The sequence below is a fragment of the Mastigoproctus giganteus genome, chromosome 5 (genome assembly GCF_048544385.1).
Source record: "Mastigoproctus giganteus isolate SK-2022 chromosome 5, ASM4854438v1, whole genome shotgun sequence".
In the NCBI taxonomy this organism is placed as follows: domain Eukaryota; kingdom Metazoa; phylum Arthropoda; class Arachnida; order Uropygi; family Thelyphonidae; genus Mastigoproctus; species Mastigoproctus giganteus.
Genome location: NC_143579.1, coordinates 198,214,576 through 198,227,207, shown reverse-complemented (window position 1 = coordinate 198,227,207; position 12,632 = coordinate 198,214,576). Strand labels below are relative to the sequence as shown.

The following is a 12,632-nucleotide window of genomic DNA, read 5'->3' as shown; positions in this document are numbered from 1 at the left end:
CCATGCTCCCTTGTGTGGTGCCTTTACTCCCTTTCACCTGGTGCCAGGGGGGAGATGGGTGAGATGGGTCTCTGTCTCATTCCCCCCCTCAATGCCTCCTCCCTCTTCTCACTGACTTTTCTGGGATGCCTTCTCTATCATCCCCATATTTCTGCCTGTCCCTCCAGCCTTCAGTCTCCCCCACTACTCTAACTAAACCGACCAAGTATGCCACAAACTTAATGTTGCACACTTTAGCCAAAGCCAAAAATTTAATCTCACCTTCCCTTAAATTCCATTTTGGCCTTTTCTGACTTCCAGCGTTCAGCTCCCTTTTCCTTTTTTAAGCCTTTGCCACTGAAATCTTCGGAAACTAGGTGACAGGGCCTGCCAGAGTACCAAAGTAATCTATCTACTAGGTGTACCTGACCTGCCTTCTCGTGGCTAAGTGTGGGCAACAGTGGGTTCCACTAGAGGCCCAGTGGTTAAATGGTTAGAGAAATAACAGAGCATAACACTACACAACATAACCATATCGCACACACTTTTAAATCTCTGGCCTCCACAAGTATACAATGCAGAGATAAGGAGAACCCCTGGTACCGTTAGACAGCTAACACACTTTATACTCCCTGGTGCTCTCCCTCAAAACTACAGGGTAATGCCAACTCCAGGAGCCTTACCTTTATGCTCAAAAATGTTTGTAATAAACAATCACCTACATAACTAATTTCATATGGTTAAGTCTCACTCGTACACCCTCTTTTTAGCATAAAGGTCTTTTGTCAGTAAAGATCAATGCAAAGTATCTAATCAGTTCATCTGCCACATCACTCACACACACACACAGTCAGCATCAAATTGGGAGTACAAGTGACTGGCATTGATTTATGTTCAAATCCAGTTCATGATCCAAATGTTTTGAAAGAGGACAAATTCAAGAAAAAAGACAATCACAAACTTCTGATAAAAGCAATCCTAAACAGGCAGCAAGCTGGTAATTCAAGACATGTTGTCATCACCCATCCATTAAGTCTGTGTTCCACTCTTCTGGCTGCAGAGGGTTGGGGGGTAGGCAATTTGGCTGTTTATTTTAACCCAGCAGTGGCATCAACCAAAATGGAACAAAAACAATGATGGGTCATTTGACAGATGTCAAATGACCCATGTTTGGGGGTAAAAAAAAAATTTTTTATTTTTTTTATTTGCTAAATTAATGCCAATATTTCATCTTTCCTTAAGGATTTCATTATGGATTGCATCATTATATATATATATATATATATATATATATATATATATTCCTATTAGTTCCATTTTCAGGTTTGTTTCAAATTTGGTGCACAAAATTTGAAAATAGTGACTTATGATGACATCGACATTCTGTATTCTCAGAAACCGATATACCTTTCATATGATCATTTATTTTAAGGACCGATGATATTTGCTTGTACCGATGGCTTTCCGATATAGCTGGAATGATACGTGGTTGAAAATAAGTGGCTCATGGAACATCACTCGTACAATTGTTCTCAACCAAATTATGCCTTTTTTATTGTTCAACAACGTTATTGGCCAGTGCGTGGAACATCACTTGTGTGATTGTTTCCGATCTATGACGATCTGAAACTTAAAGCTGTAGTGGCAGTGCTGTGCACTTTGAAACTAAAGCCAGCAAAGGCTGGTTCGAGAGCTTCAAAAAAAAGGTTACATATATCAGTGTTGAAATGCATGGGGAGGCATCCAGTGCTGATAAAAAAAAAAAAAAAAAAAAGCAGCTGAGACCTTTAAAATTGAATTCCAAGAGTTTGTTGATCAGGAGGGTTATTGTCCCCAGCAGGTTTTTAACATTGATGAAACTGGCCTCTTCTGGAAGCGTATGCCCAGGAGAACGTACATCACTGAGAATGAGGCTAGTTTACCTGGGCATAAGCCTATGAAAGATAGGCTCACTCTCCTGTTGGGTGACAATGCCTTTTGAGATTTTAAGCTGAAGCCTTTGCTTGTGTATCACTCTAACACCCTCAGAGTATTTAAACAACAAAAGGTCGACAAAAGCATGCTGGGAGTGTTTTAGTGCAGTAACAAGAAGGCCTGGATTACGGGATATGTCTTCGACGAATGGGAGCTTGAAGTTTTCTGTCCTTCAGTAAAGAGTTATCTTGAAAAAAATAAGCTTCCTGTGAAGGCACTGCTCCTGCTCGTTAATGCGCCAGGCCATGATCCCAACCTTGTTCAATCTCTTGAGGCACAATTTGACTTTGTTCAAGTCAAATTTTTGCCACCCAACACCACTCCTCTTCTTCAACCAATGGACCAGCAAGTGATTGCAAACTTCAAGAAAATCTACACCACGAAAATGTTCGCAAATTGCTTTGCAGCGACTGGGAAAGTGATTGTGCACATGGAAGCTTGAAATATAAAAAGAAAAGTATCCTGATTCTTTCTTGGCATTTTAAAAAGTTCTTGTAGCAGTGCTGAGTGCAAGAGAATATTCAGCCAGATGAGAAAAACAAAAACTAAGTTCAGATCTCTTTCTGTTGAAGCTTTGGAAATGCTCTTAATAGTAAGTCTAGACTGCAAGGCCACGTTTAAGAACAAAACTTGGACTCAACATTCCTAAGAGAAAAAAAATATATGCAACAGTAACTTTCTTGAAATAATCAAAATCAGTGTGTCTAACTTGAATCCATAGATAGAGAAATCCTAGGTAATTATAATGCACTGGTAAACAATCCTATGTCTGCATTTTAATATAAAATATATATGTATGTTGTGAAAAATCTCCCATTTGCTGCCCTTTTTTTTTTTGCAAAAAAAAAAAAAAAAAATCTGTTTTGCCTGTTTCCCTACAATTATTTGCTCTTCACCCTCTTTATTTGCTCTTCACCCTCTTTGAATGTCAAAAGCCTGTTATAAACAAAACTTCGATTCAGTTGTATCTGAAGAGAGCACACCTGCAACGGTACCTTTCTTGAAGCACAATTAAAATCAAATGATATCTAAAAGAAAATCCAAAGAGAAACCTACAGACAAAAAAATCTTAAATAATCTAATGCTTGAAAATATACTGTACTGATAAAAAAATGAAAGAAAAAAATCCTGTAGCTGTATTTTAATATAAGATGTGTATTGTCAATGAAATCTAATTTTTAGTGCAGTTTGAATTTTTTAAAAAAACTTTTTTTTTTTTTTTTTTTTTTTCTTCCTCCTTACAGTTATCTCGAGCTTTTCAAAAGTCAAAAATTGATAGCCATGATGTTGCTATGCTACCTTCTAGAAAGTATCCAAACACGTGATGATTTACATTTTTGTCAATGCCACTTACTTCATTAACGTGTCAGTCCCCCTCTGGTCACTATGTCAAACTCCACCCTCTTGCATCAGCTTTCCACCAACAAATGATAGACTGCAACTATATGGTCATCCATTCCTCCTCCTGCAGAACAGTAACCAGTTCAGATACCAGTGGGAGATGGGTTGGTCTAGCCCCCAAATAACTTTTCAGTTCATCTCAAAGGATTCAAATTGGGATTTTTTGTAGGCCATTTTATTTTTGTATATTTATGCCCATGAACCATTCTCAAATAGCACCAAGAGCATTATCCCATTGAAAAATGCATGGATCAGCATCAAAGATCCTCCACTTTTTAGGGAGCCTCAAATTGTCCAAAATGTTAAGGTAGACATTGGCATTAATGATTCTCAAAGTTATGAAAGCCCATAACATTAGAAACAGCTTCACACTGTGACCCCACGTCCTGCAAACTTAATTGTTGGCATCTTCCACATTAACACTCATCCATCTACTGTGAATAGGGTGTAGCAAGATTTTTTTACTCCATAGAACCAACTTCCACTGCTCACAGGACCAGTTATGGTATTCACTGCACCAAGCAAGGCAGGACTTGCTTCCAGTGGAAGATGTTTCCCTCATGCATTGTTGCTCTCCCATGGAAACCAAGACTGCAGAGCCCTGTACTTAACATGTGTATATACAGACCTCAACCCAGTTGATGCCTTAAACTCCTGGTTGGTGTTTTGCAGGGATGTTTGATGAGATTATCATATTAACCTTCTAAGTACCCCTAATTAGCATTAGCATTAGCAGAGGCATTTGATGCAAGAAAGCAAGCTTATGCAGCATCAGCCAAAAAAAAAAAAAAACCCACTTCCATTTCACCCCTCTGTTCGTTCAAAATACCTGTCCAGCTGAGCCTTAAACTTATTTAGGCTATCAACCTCCACCACAAGGGATGGCAGTCTGTTCCACCAACCAACCACCCACTGGCTAAAGGCAAACTTCCGCACGTCTATCCTACATCTGTCTTTCCTCAATTTGAATTTATGCCCTCTCAGGTGATTTTTCTGAGCTAGAGGAAGAATCCCATCAGCATTGAGCATGCTTAAACCATTCAAGGCTTTATACACCTCTATCAGATCACCTCGCTGGTACCTAGTCTCCAGACACTGTAATTTGCAAAACTTAAGCCTTTCTTCGTAAGAGCACCCCTTTGTTCCATTCACTAATCTTGTTGCCCTTCTCTGTACTCGTTCCAGCAGCTCTACATCCTTCTTGAAATGAGGCCTCCAGACCTGTATACAGTACTCTAGGTGTGGCCTGACCATTGCCTTATACAATGGAATAATCACCTCCTTATCCCTGCTGGAAAAATTCCTGTATATCATTGACAATACTCCATGAGCTACTCTTGCAGCCCGTCTGCACTGCTCAGAGAACTTCATATCTGCCTGCACAATCACCCCCAAGTCCCTTTCATTCTCTACCACTGTCAGTGTAATACCACAGAGTTGATACGTTGATCTGGGGTTGCTGTTTCCCATGTGTAGTACTTTACATTTGTCAATGTTAAACTTCATTTGCCACCTCTCAGCCCATCTGCTCAACCTTTCCAGATCCTGTTGCAGCAGCATAGTGTCAGTAGTGTCCTTGACAACCCTGCCAACCTTTGTATCATCTGCAAACTTGGACATTAAGCTTGATATACCATCATCAATATCATTTATAAATACAGAAAACAATAATGGACCCAACACTGAGCCCTGAGGGACTCCACTAATAACATTAGTCCACGATGAGCAGTCTCCATTGATTACCACTCTCTGTCTTCTCCCCCTCAACCATCCCTTTATCCATAGCAGCAATTTGCCTCCAATGTCACACTGCTCCAATTTGTGTAGCAGTCTTCCATGTGCAACAGTATCAAAAGCCTTTCTAAGATCCAAGTATATAATATCAAAGTTATTCCCTGCATCCAGTTCTTTCGTGACTGCATCATAGTATCCAATCAAGTTGGTCAGGCAAGACTTCCCCTTAACAAAACCATGCGGTGTCTGAGCTATAACTGAAGTCTTGTCTAAATGATCCTGCAGTGCTTCTTTAACCAGTGCCTCCATTAATTTTCCTGGAACAGAAGTTAAGCTCACAGGTCTATAATTACTTGTGTCAGCCTTTGATCCTCCTTTGTGAATTGGGGTCACATTTGCACATTTCCAGTCTATGGGTACCTCCCCTGAGTCCAAGGAAGCTCTCATAATTATGGCTAAGGGTTTGCTTACTTCCTTTGCTGCCTCCTTTAATATAACTGGATAGATCCCATCCACCCCGGGTGCCTTTCTTGTGTTTATCTTCAACAGTTTCTCCTCCACTTTACTCTCAGTTATTTCAAGATTCTGTAGCTTACTGCTAGAGTTGAATACACCACTGGCATTCCCCTTGCTGAATAACTCCTCATGTGTGAATGTAGATGCAAAATATTCATTTAGTTTGTTAGCTACCTGAGCAGGATCAACAACAGTTGACCCATCAATATCAAGTGGACCAATCTGATTCATCCCCTTCCTTCTAGAGTTTACATAAGTAAAGAACTCTTTGCTGTTTTTCTTTGCATCCCTTGCCAAGGATTTCTCGTAATCTGCCTTCGCCTGCCTAACCTCCTTTGTAACTTGGTTGCATATCAACTTGTATCTATCATAGGCTTCTGTGTCATGTGTTAATTTGTAAGTATCCCATGCATTTTTCTTTTCTGCCATATGCCTCATTAGTTCATCTGACATCCATTTTGGCCTAAACCTTGAACAATATTTCTTAGTTGGTATGTAAAGCCTAGTAGCTTCCAAGATAAGTTCTTTGAATGCTTCCCATTTTGAATTTGCTGTTGGTAACATCATCAGTTGGTCCCACTGTATAGAATTTAAATACTGTCTCAGTCCATCGTAGTCGCCTTTACGGAAGCAATAACCCTTCCCTTTACCCCTAATGGTAGTTACCTCTTTGAGTAAATCCCACTTCAGCACACTGTGATCACTGCCACCTAGTGGTTCATTTATCTGCAGATTCTTAATGCATGAAGGATCACTGCTGATAATCAAATCAAGAGTATTACTCCCTCTAGTTGCCTCCCGAACATGCTGATGTAGAAAACAATCATCCAATAAATCCACAAAAGCCCTGCTAGTGTGTGAGTAACCAGCCCCCAAATTCCAGTCAATATCTGGGAAATTAAAATCTCCCATTATAAGACACTCTGATTTACTGGCCCACTCTATTTCCCTGTACAGTTCCTTATTATACTCATCAGAGTCATTAGGCCTATAGCACACTCCTACTCTCAATTTTGATCTCCCAATGCTTATGTCACACCAAACTGACTCAACACTGCACTGTCCAGCGATGTCGACTGGCTTCACTTCCTTGGTTTTTATGTGTTTCTTAACTAATAGCATAACCCCTCCCCCCTTCCTATCCTTTCTGTAGACGTTGTACTCCCCAAATTGCAATTCTGCATCCCTTATATCTGTGTGACACCACGTCTCTGATATACCAACAATATCTGCCTTTGATGTTTTGAGCAATACCTCAAATTCATCAAATTTATTTACTAAACTCCTAGCATTGGTGTACACGCAAGTATACCTGCACCTGTTTCTATTCTTAGCTACCCTAACACAACCCATGTGTTTACTTGTACCGCAGTGGCTCCCAGCAGTCTCTGAAATACCATGCATCTTGTTTTTCAGGCTTCTGCTCATTCTAATAGAAGCAGTGCAAGAATCTCTTTCACCTCTGCCAGTGGCTACTGTCAATCTATTGGTCTTTGTCTCCCCCCAAGCTAGCAGTTTTCCGACCCACCTAACACTGCCTCGATAGCATCAGCAAATATTCTTGCACCCTTTCTATTTAAGTGTATCCCATCCCTGTAGAAGCAATCTCTCCTGTTAACAAGTACAGTCCAGGCTGAAAAAAATTCTACCCCTTGAGCCTTGCACAATCTTTCCAGGGCCGAATCATGTGGTATGAGCTTCCATGGTCTTCCTGCACATTGCTAGGCAATAGTAGTACTTTCATTGATAACATAATTGATAGTCAGCTTTGGATGAGGTCAGGGGTCGGCAACCTTTAGCTCTTTGAACATATAACTGCGGCTCTTTAACTTTTAGCACATGTACGACAAATGCAGTGGGTGCAAGCAGCAACATAAATATAGCATGTTTCTGCGCAAGCCACAAACACTTCTCAGTTTAGTTTGCCTGCGCATCACGAGCAGAGTACATGTACTGCAAGGTGTCGAAGATTAATCGTTGCGGCACTGACGAATATAAAATAGGTTAAAACAGGAACAAAATAATATCCATGTATACGTAGTGTTTGTGAAAGTACGTGAATTCATATTATAAATCACTTGACTTTTTTAAGTAAGTGACATGGTATTATTAAACAAGTGAAATAAGAGAACATTAAAATTGCTATCATTTTTAAAATGTCAACTCAAAAGAGAAAGATCGAGCAAGAAAACCGGGAATTTAAGAAGGAATGGACTGAGTCGACACAATTTGAAATGGATTAGAGGACTTAAAAATCAAGGACATGTGGAGTGCAAGGCTAAAATGCCTTAAAACTGAAACTGGGGATTTGGAGAGGCAAAGGCTGCCCTTGAAATTCTACACAAATGGACAGCAATAGATGAGTTGAAAAAGGAAGACCAAATTGTGTTTGATGCATGGAGTAGCTTACCGGACATGTGTATAAATTTGAAAATATTTCTGTTTGGACTCCTCTCAGTTTTTGGTTTGATGTATTTCTGCAAGCAAATATTTTTGAACGTGAACTCTATATTAAAAATAAATGAAGAAACCGTCTGAACAATGCGAGTCTCTCAACATGTTTAGATGAAAATTACGACATACTCGCTTGATGTTGAGACTTTCCCAAGAAGTTCAGCAGCAAAAGTTACATTAATTCGTACCTAATTGGATGTTTGTTACATTTTTTTCAGTATTGATAAATATTTCGAAAAATATTTTTTTTAATAAAACACCTTCCCACTCTATGCCATTTCTTAAAAAACTTCCCCTGGCCCCCAGCTTGAGCTGAGGTGCTGCTCTTCGAATTGTTTTTTTAATTAGATCAAAAATGGCTCTTCACTCAAAAAAGTTTGCTTACCCCTGGTGTAGGTGGACAGCAATTATACAAAACAAGACACTCTGACAGGAACAGCTAATGTGTCACTTGGTATGATTATTACATTTTTATCTGGGACTGTCCAATGGGTGCCGAAAACAGGAGTGTCTAGATACTTTTTGGAAGGTCGTGTACAGTAAATGGATATTTTCAGATTCATACCACATAGTGTTATCATGGTAGTAGTGTAGTATTAAGATATTGTGCTGCAGTTCTTAATTTTGTAATCCAAATAATGTTGAAGAGCAGCAAGAACACCTTAGCTTTTTTTTTTTTTTTTTTTTTTTATGTGAACCCCAAACACGAGAGGTATTAGAACCTATAGTACTTAGTACCGTACCATGCTTGGGTTGGAGATTGAGAAGATGAAAGAAGATATTTGTTGACATTGGACTTGAACTTCTGTAGATTGTAATTTTCAGGAAATACGTATGAAGGAAGGTTGTTCCTGAAAACGGCAGTTGAATGAATAAATGAGGAAGATGAAAAGTTGGTTCTGTGGGTTTGAAGTTGGACAGTAAATGGATGTTGGCTGGTGGCGACACGTGTTCGGACTGTTTTGAAAGAGAGAGCAGGAATTATAGAAGGTAATTCAGAAGAACAGTGCCCATGGAAATATCTGTAGAAGAGGCATGCAGCAGAAACAGTGCGTCTATGAGACAGTGAGTGGAGAGACTCTGTTAGAGATGAATCATTAATTAACCTAACTGCCCTCTTCTGAATGGAATCAAGAAGCCTGAGAGAGGTTTTGGGGGCACCACCCCAGATGTGGGAACAATATTCCATGGCAGGGCGGATTTGCGATTTATACAGAGTGAGCAGCTGTTTGAAAGAAAAGTAGCGCCGAGAGCGAAAGAGAAAACCAAGTTTTTTAGATGCAGAGGAAGCAATATTTGTAATGTGCTTGTGCCAAGAGAGATTAGAAGTCAGGGTAATCCCCAAAAGAGATATATCCTTTTGCCTAGAAATTGGAGTGTCACTAAAGATAAGCATAGGAGCAGAAGAATCCTTTTTGCGAGATATAAGACAAGACTGAGTTTTAGAAGGGTTGAAATCAACTAAGTTGTCTTTGCCCCACTGGAGAATTACCTGAAGATTGGCATTTAAGGAATTGGTAGCAGATTTTCGAGAAGTTGAGGCTGATTGAGCAGGACAAGGTTTCTCAAAATGGAAAGTTGAATGCAATGTGCTATCATCAGCAAAACTATGGATAGGATTTCCAGTCAATGGAAGAAGGTCATTGATATACAAGAGGAAAAGGGTGGGGGAAAGAACTGAACCTTGGTGGACACCGGCATTAGTGGAGAAGTTAGAAGACAGAGAGCCATCAACCATCACCCTCAGTGAGCGATCAGAGAGAAAGCTGGATAACCAATTACTAAAAACAGTTGGCAAACCATAAGATGGAAGCTTGTTTAGAAGACCTTTATGCCAAACACGATCAAAAGCCTTTGAGATCTCAAGAGCAAAACTACTTGTGTTTCACTGAACCTTTCCATTGAATTAGTCCATAAATGGGTAATATAAGCCAGAATATCACCAGTGGATCGACACTGACGGAATCCATACTGGTGATCGTTGATCAGACGGAAGGTTTCTAGGTAGTTTAAGAGTTGGCGGTTAATTGATTTCTCCATTACTTTAGAAAGAGTAGAAGTAATTGCAATGGGACGATAATTGGATGGGAGGGATTTGTCAACCTTTTTAGGAACTGGCTGGATATGAGCAAATTTCCAAGCAGAAGGAAAAACACCTTTAGAATAAGAAAGCAAAAAAAGGCGGCAAAGAATAGGAGTAAGCTTGGTGGGGAATTGCCAAAGGCAGTTCTGTGCATCCTTCCTTGACAAAATGCTACAGGAGATGTCTTTGTGTGTGCAGAAAGAATTAATCTTAAATGCTTAGTTCTGTGCAGAAGTTTAGCATTTTGAGAAAATTTGATTGCTTGTATTTTTAAGTGTCACATGTCAAATTAAGGGAACTTAAAATGCAAAACTAAAATACAGTATAATCTCATTAATTGTCACATCTCTTATTTTGTCTCTCTCTCTTTTTTTTTCATCATGTGGGGGGTAATTTGTCACATTGATGATGAATTATCAAAATTATACTGATTACCTAATGCGTTGTGTGAATAATATGGGTTGTTAAACATTCAAAAATAAATAAGAGAAACACTTATCCTGTTATTTATTATTGACTTAATTTCAGGTCACTCATGGCCTGTTAAAAACCATTGGTGGTTTCCATTTGGCGATCCTTACTCTAGCAAGTCAACATGTTAACTTGCTAGAAATAAACATTTAGCATCCAAAACATAATGCCACTATCTTGTTTTCTGAAGCCACAGCCTTAAAAGCAAACTCATAAAAAAAATGAGAAATTGGAGGTGAATATCTCTCTCGTAGTTTCAGTGCACTTCAAAAACTCACTCTCAAAAACTGAATCTGTTCCCTCTGAAACTGTTCATTCAGAACCAATGAAATATGAACTAGTATTGCCTTTTTTTTTTTTTTTTTTTTTTTTTTGTGGTGACAGCTGTTTGAATCCCCATCACAAACTGACTTCATTGAATTCCAAATACAAGTTATGGTGTCAATACTGATTCACTCACCCTTCTGCAGTCATCATTATCAGCTATCTAATCAAGTGGACAAAAAGTGAATTGGGCAACACAGTCCAATTCAGTTTTATAATTGTTAGGTTGCATTTGCTTGCCTGACTTAGTCCACTTTGTTTTCGATGTGTTTGCATGCATCTGTGATTTTCATTTGAACATTAAGATTTCCCCTATGCTGTACTCAAGAAACTGATAAATTTTAGATCCTTTCACACTTACCTTGGAGAGAATGTAATAATAATAATGCATTGTTACACTTAACTAGACATGTACAGATACTTTAAAGTTAAAGTCAAATTTGAACTCTCCTCTCCAAAAATTAAGCTGATTGTAGTGAATTCTAACAGTTTACTAATTTGAATAATTTTTGTTTTATTTAAACTGACTAGCTAGAACAAATTTATTTTTGTCTATCTTTTTGTATTGAAAAAAATAATTCTTTTAGCTGGTTTTTACTTTATAGGCTTAAAGTTCAGTCTGATTCTCTGAAGAAAGAAGAAACTGAACAGAATGAGATGATAGAACAATTTCTCCTTCAGAAGTGAAAGTCCAGAAGATTTATGTTAATTGTATCTGTTGCAACTTTCCCCCCTCTCTTCACTTTATCCCTTTTGCGCAAATGTGCAATTAAAATATGACAAGATTGCAATAAAAATAAAGTGTGGATTATTTTTTATAGCAAAAAAATTCTATTTTCATATTGTCACATATGTTCTGCTTATTAGTAGAATCAACAAATTTGTTCAGTATCAAGTCATCGCTACCAAAAGATGGTTGCCAGGTTGTGGGGGTGGCAATTACCCAGCAAACTTAAATCATGTAATGAGAAGAAAATATTGTTATTCCCCTTGCATGCTTGTCAGTATTAAATTCATATAATGCCCTCCTCATGATAGTATAGTAGTTCTGCCACTTGTCACTGATCTGGAGAGGCTGAGTTTAAGTCCTATGACTTAAAGAATTTTTAAAGCCATCTTAGACTTGAGGCTGTAATTAGCTGATCTCAGGCAAAAGAAGTAGGGTTTCCACTTGTGAATTATTCTTGGTTTTTCAGCTAACTCAACGTGCCAGTTAGGCCAAGAGCACACGTCAGCCATAATACAGAAAAGTGCAGAATGGTCTCAAGTTGCTAATGTGCCTAAAACCCAACAACATATTGTTGATAACAGTCAATTTCACATTACGATATTGGACGGTCCATCGATAATTAAACTATGAAGTTAAAAGCTTTTTAAATTTCTTTACATGAATAACTTTTATTTATATGTTCAAAATTAATTACAAATGATATGTTAACTATTATCATTTTACTGAAGCAACAAAAATCAAAAAAGTACATGAGGTGATAAATTACCAACTTACAACCATCCTGCATGCAGATATTCCATTTCACAAGTGAACGGTCTTCAAAAATATTTATTTTTTTCTCCAGTCAAAAAAAAAAAAGATAAAGTTTGTTGTTTCAATGTTGAATAAGAAACTAATGCAATGCTCTCCAGGTAACTTTAATTTCTGTGTTATCCTAATGAAATCTAGGTATGATTGGCATGGGCT

At 38.4% G+C, this 12,632-nt stretch overlaps 1 protein-coding gene across 1 annotated transcript in view; it reads left to right on the top strand.

The window, feature by feature from the left end:
* Positions 1-12,207, top strand: part of IFT20 (intraflagellar transport 20) — a 65,938-nt gene extending 53,731 nt beyond the window's left edge. The window contains exon 4 of the mRNA XM_090373635.1: positions 11,542-12,207. Within this exon, the coding sequence (XP_090229761.1) occupies positions 11,542-11,623 (82 nt within the window). The 3' untranslated portion in view covers positions 11,624-12,207. The remainder of the gene's footprint in view (positions 1-11,541) is intronic.
* Positions 12,208-12,632: the final 425 nt, after the last annotated feature.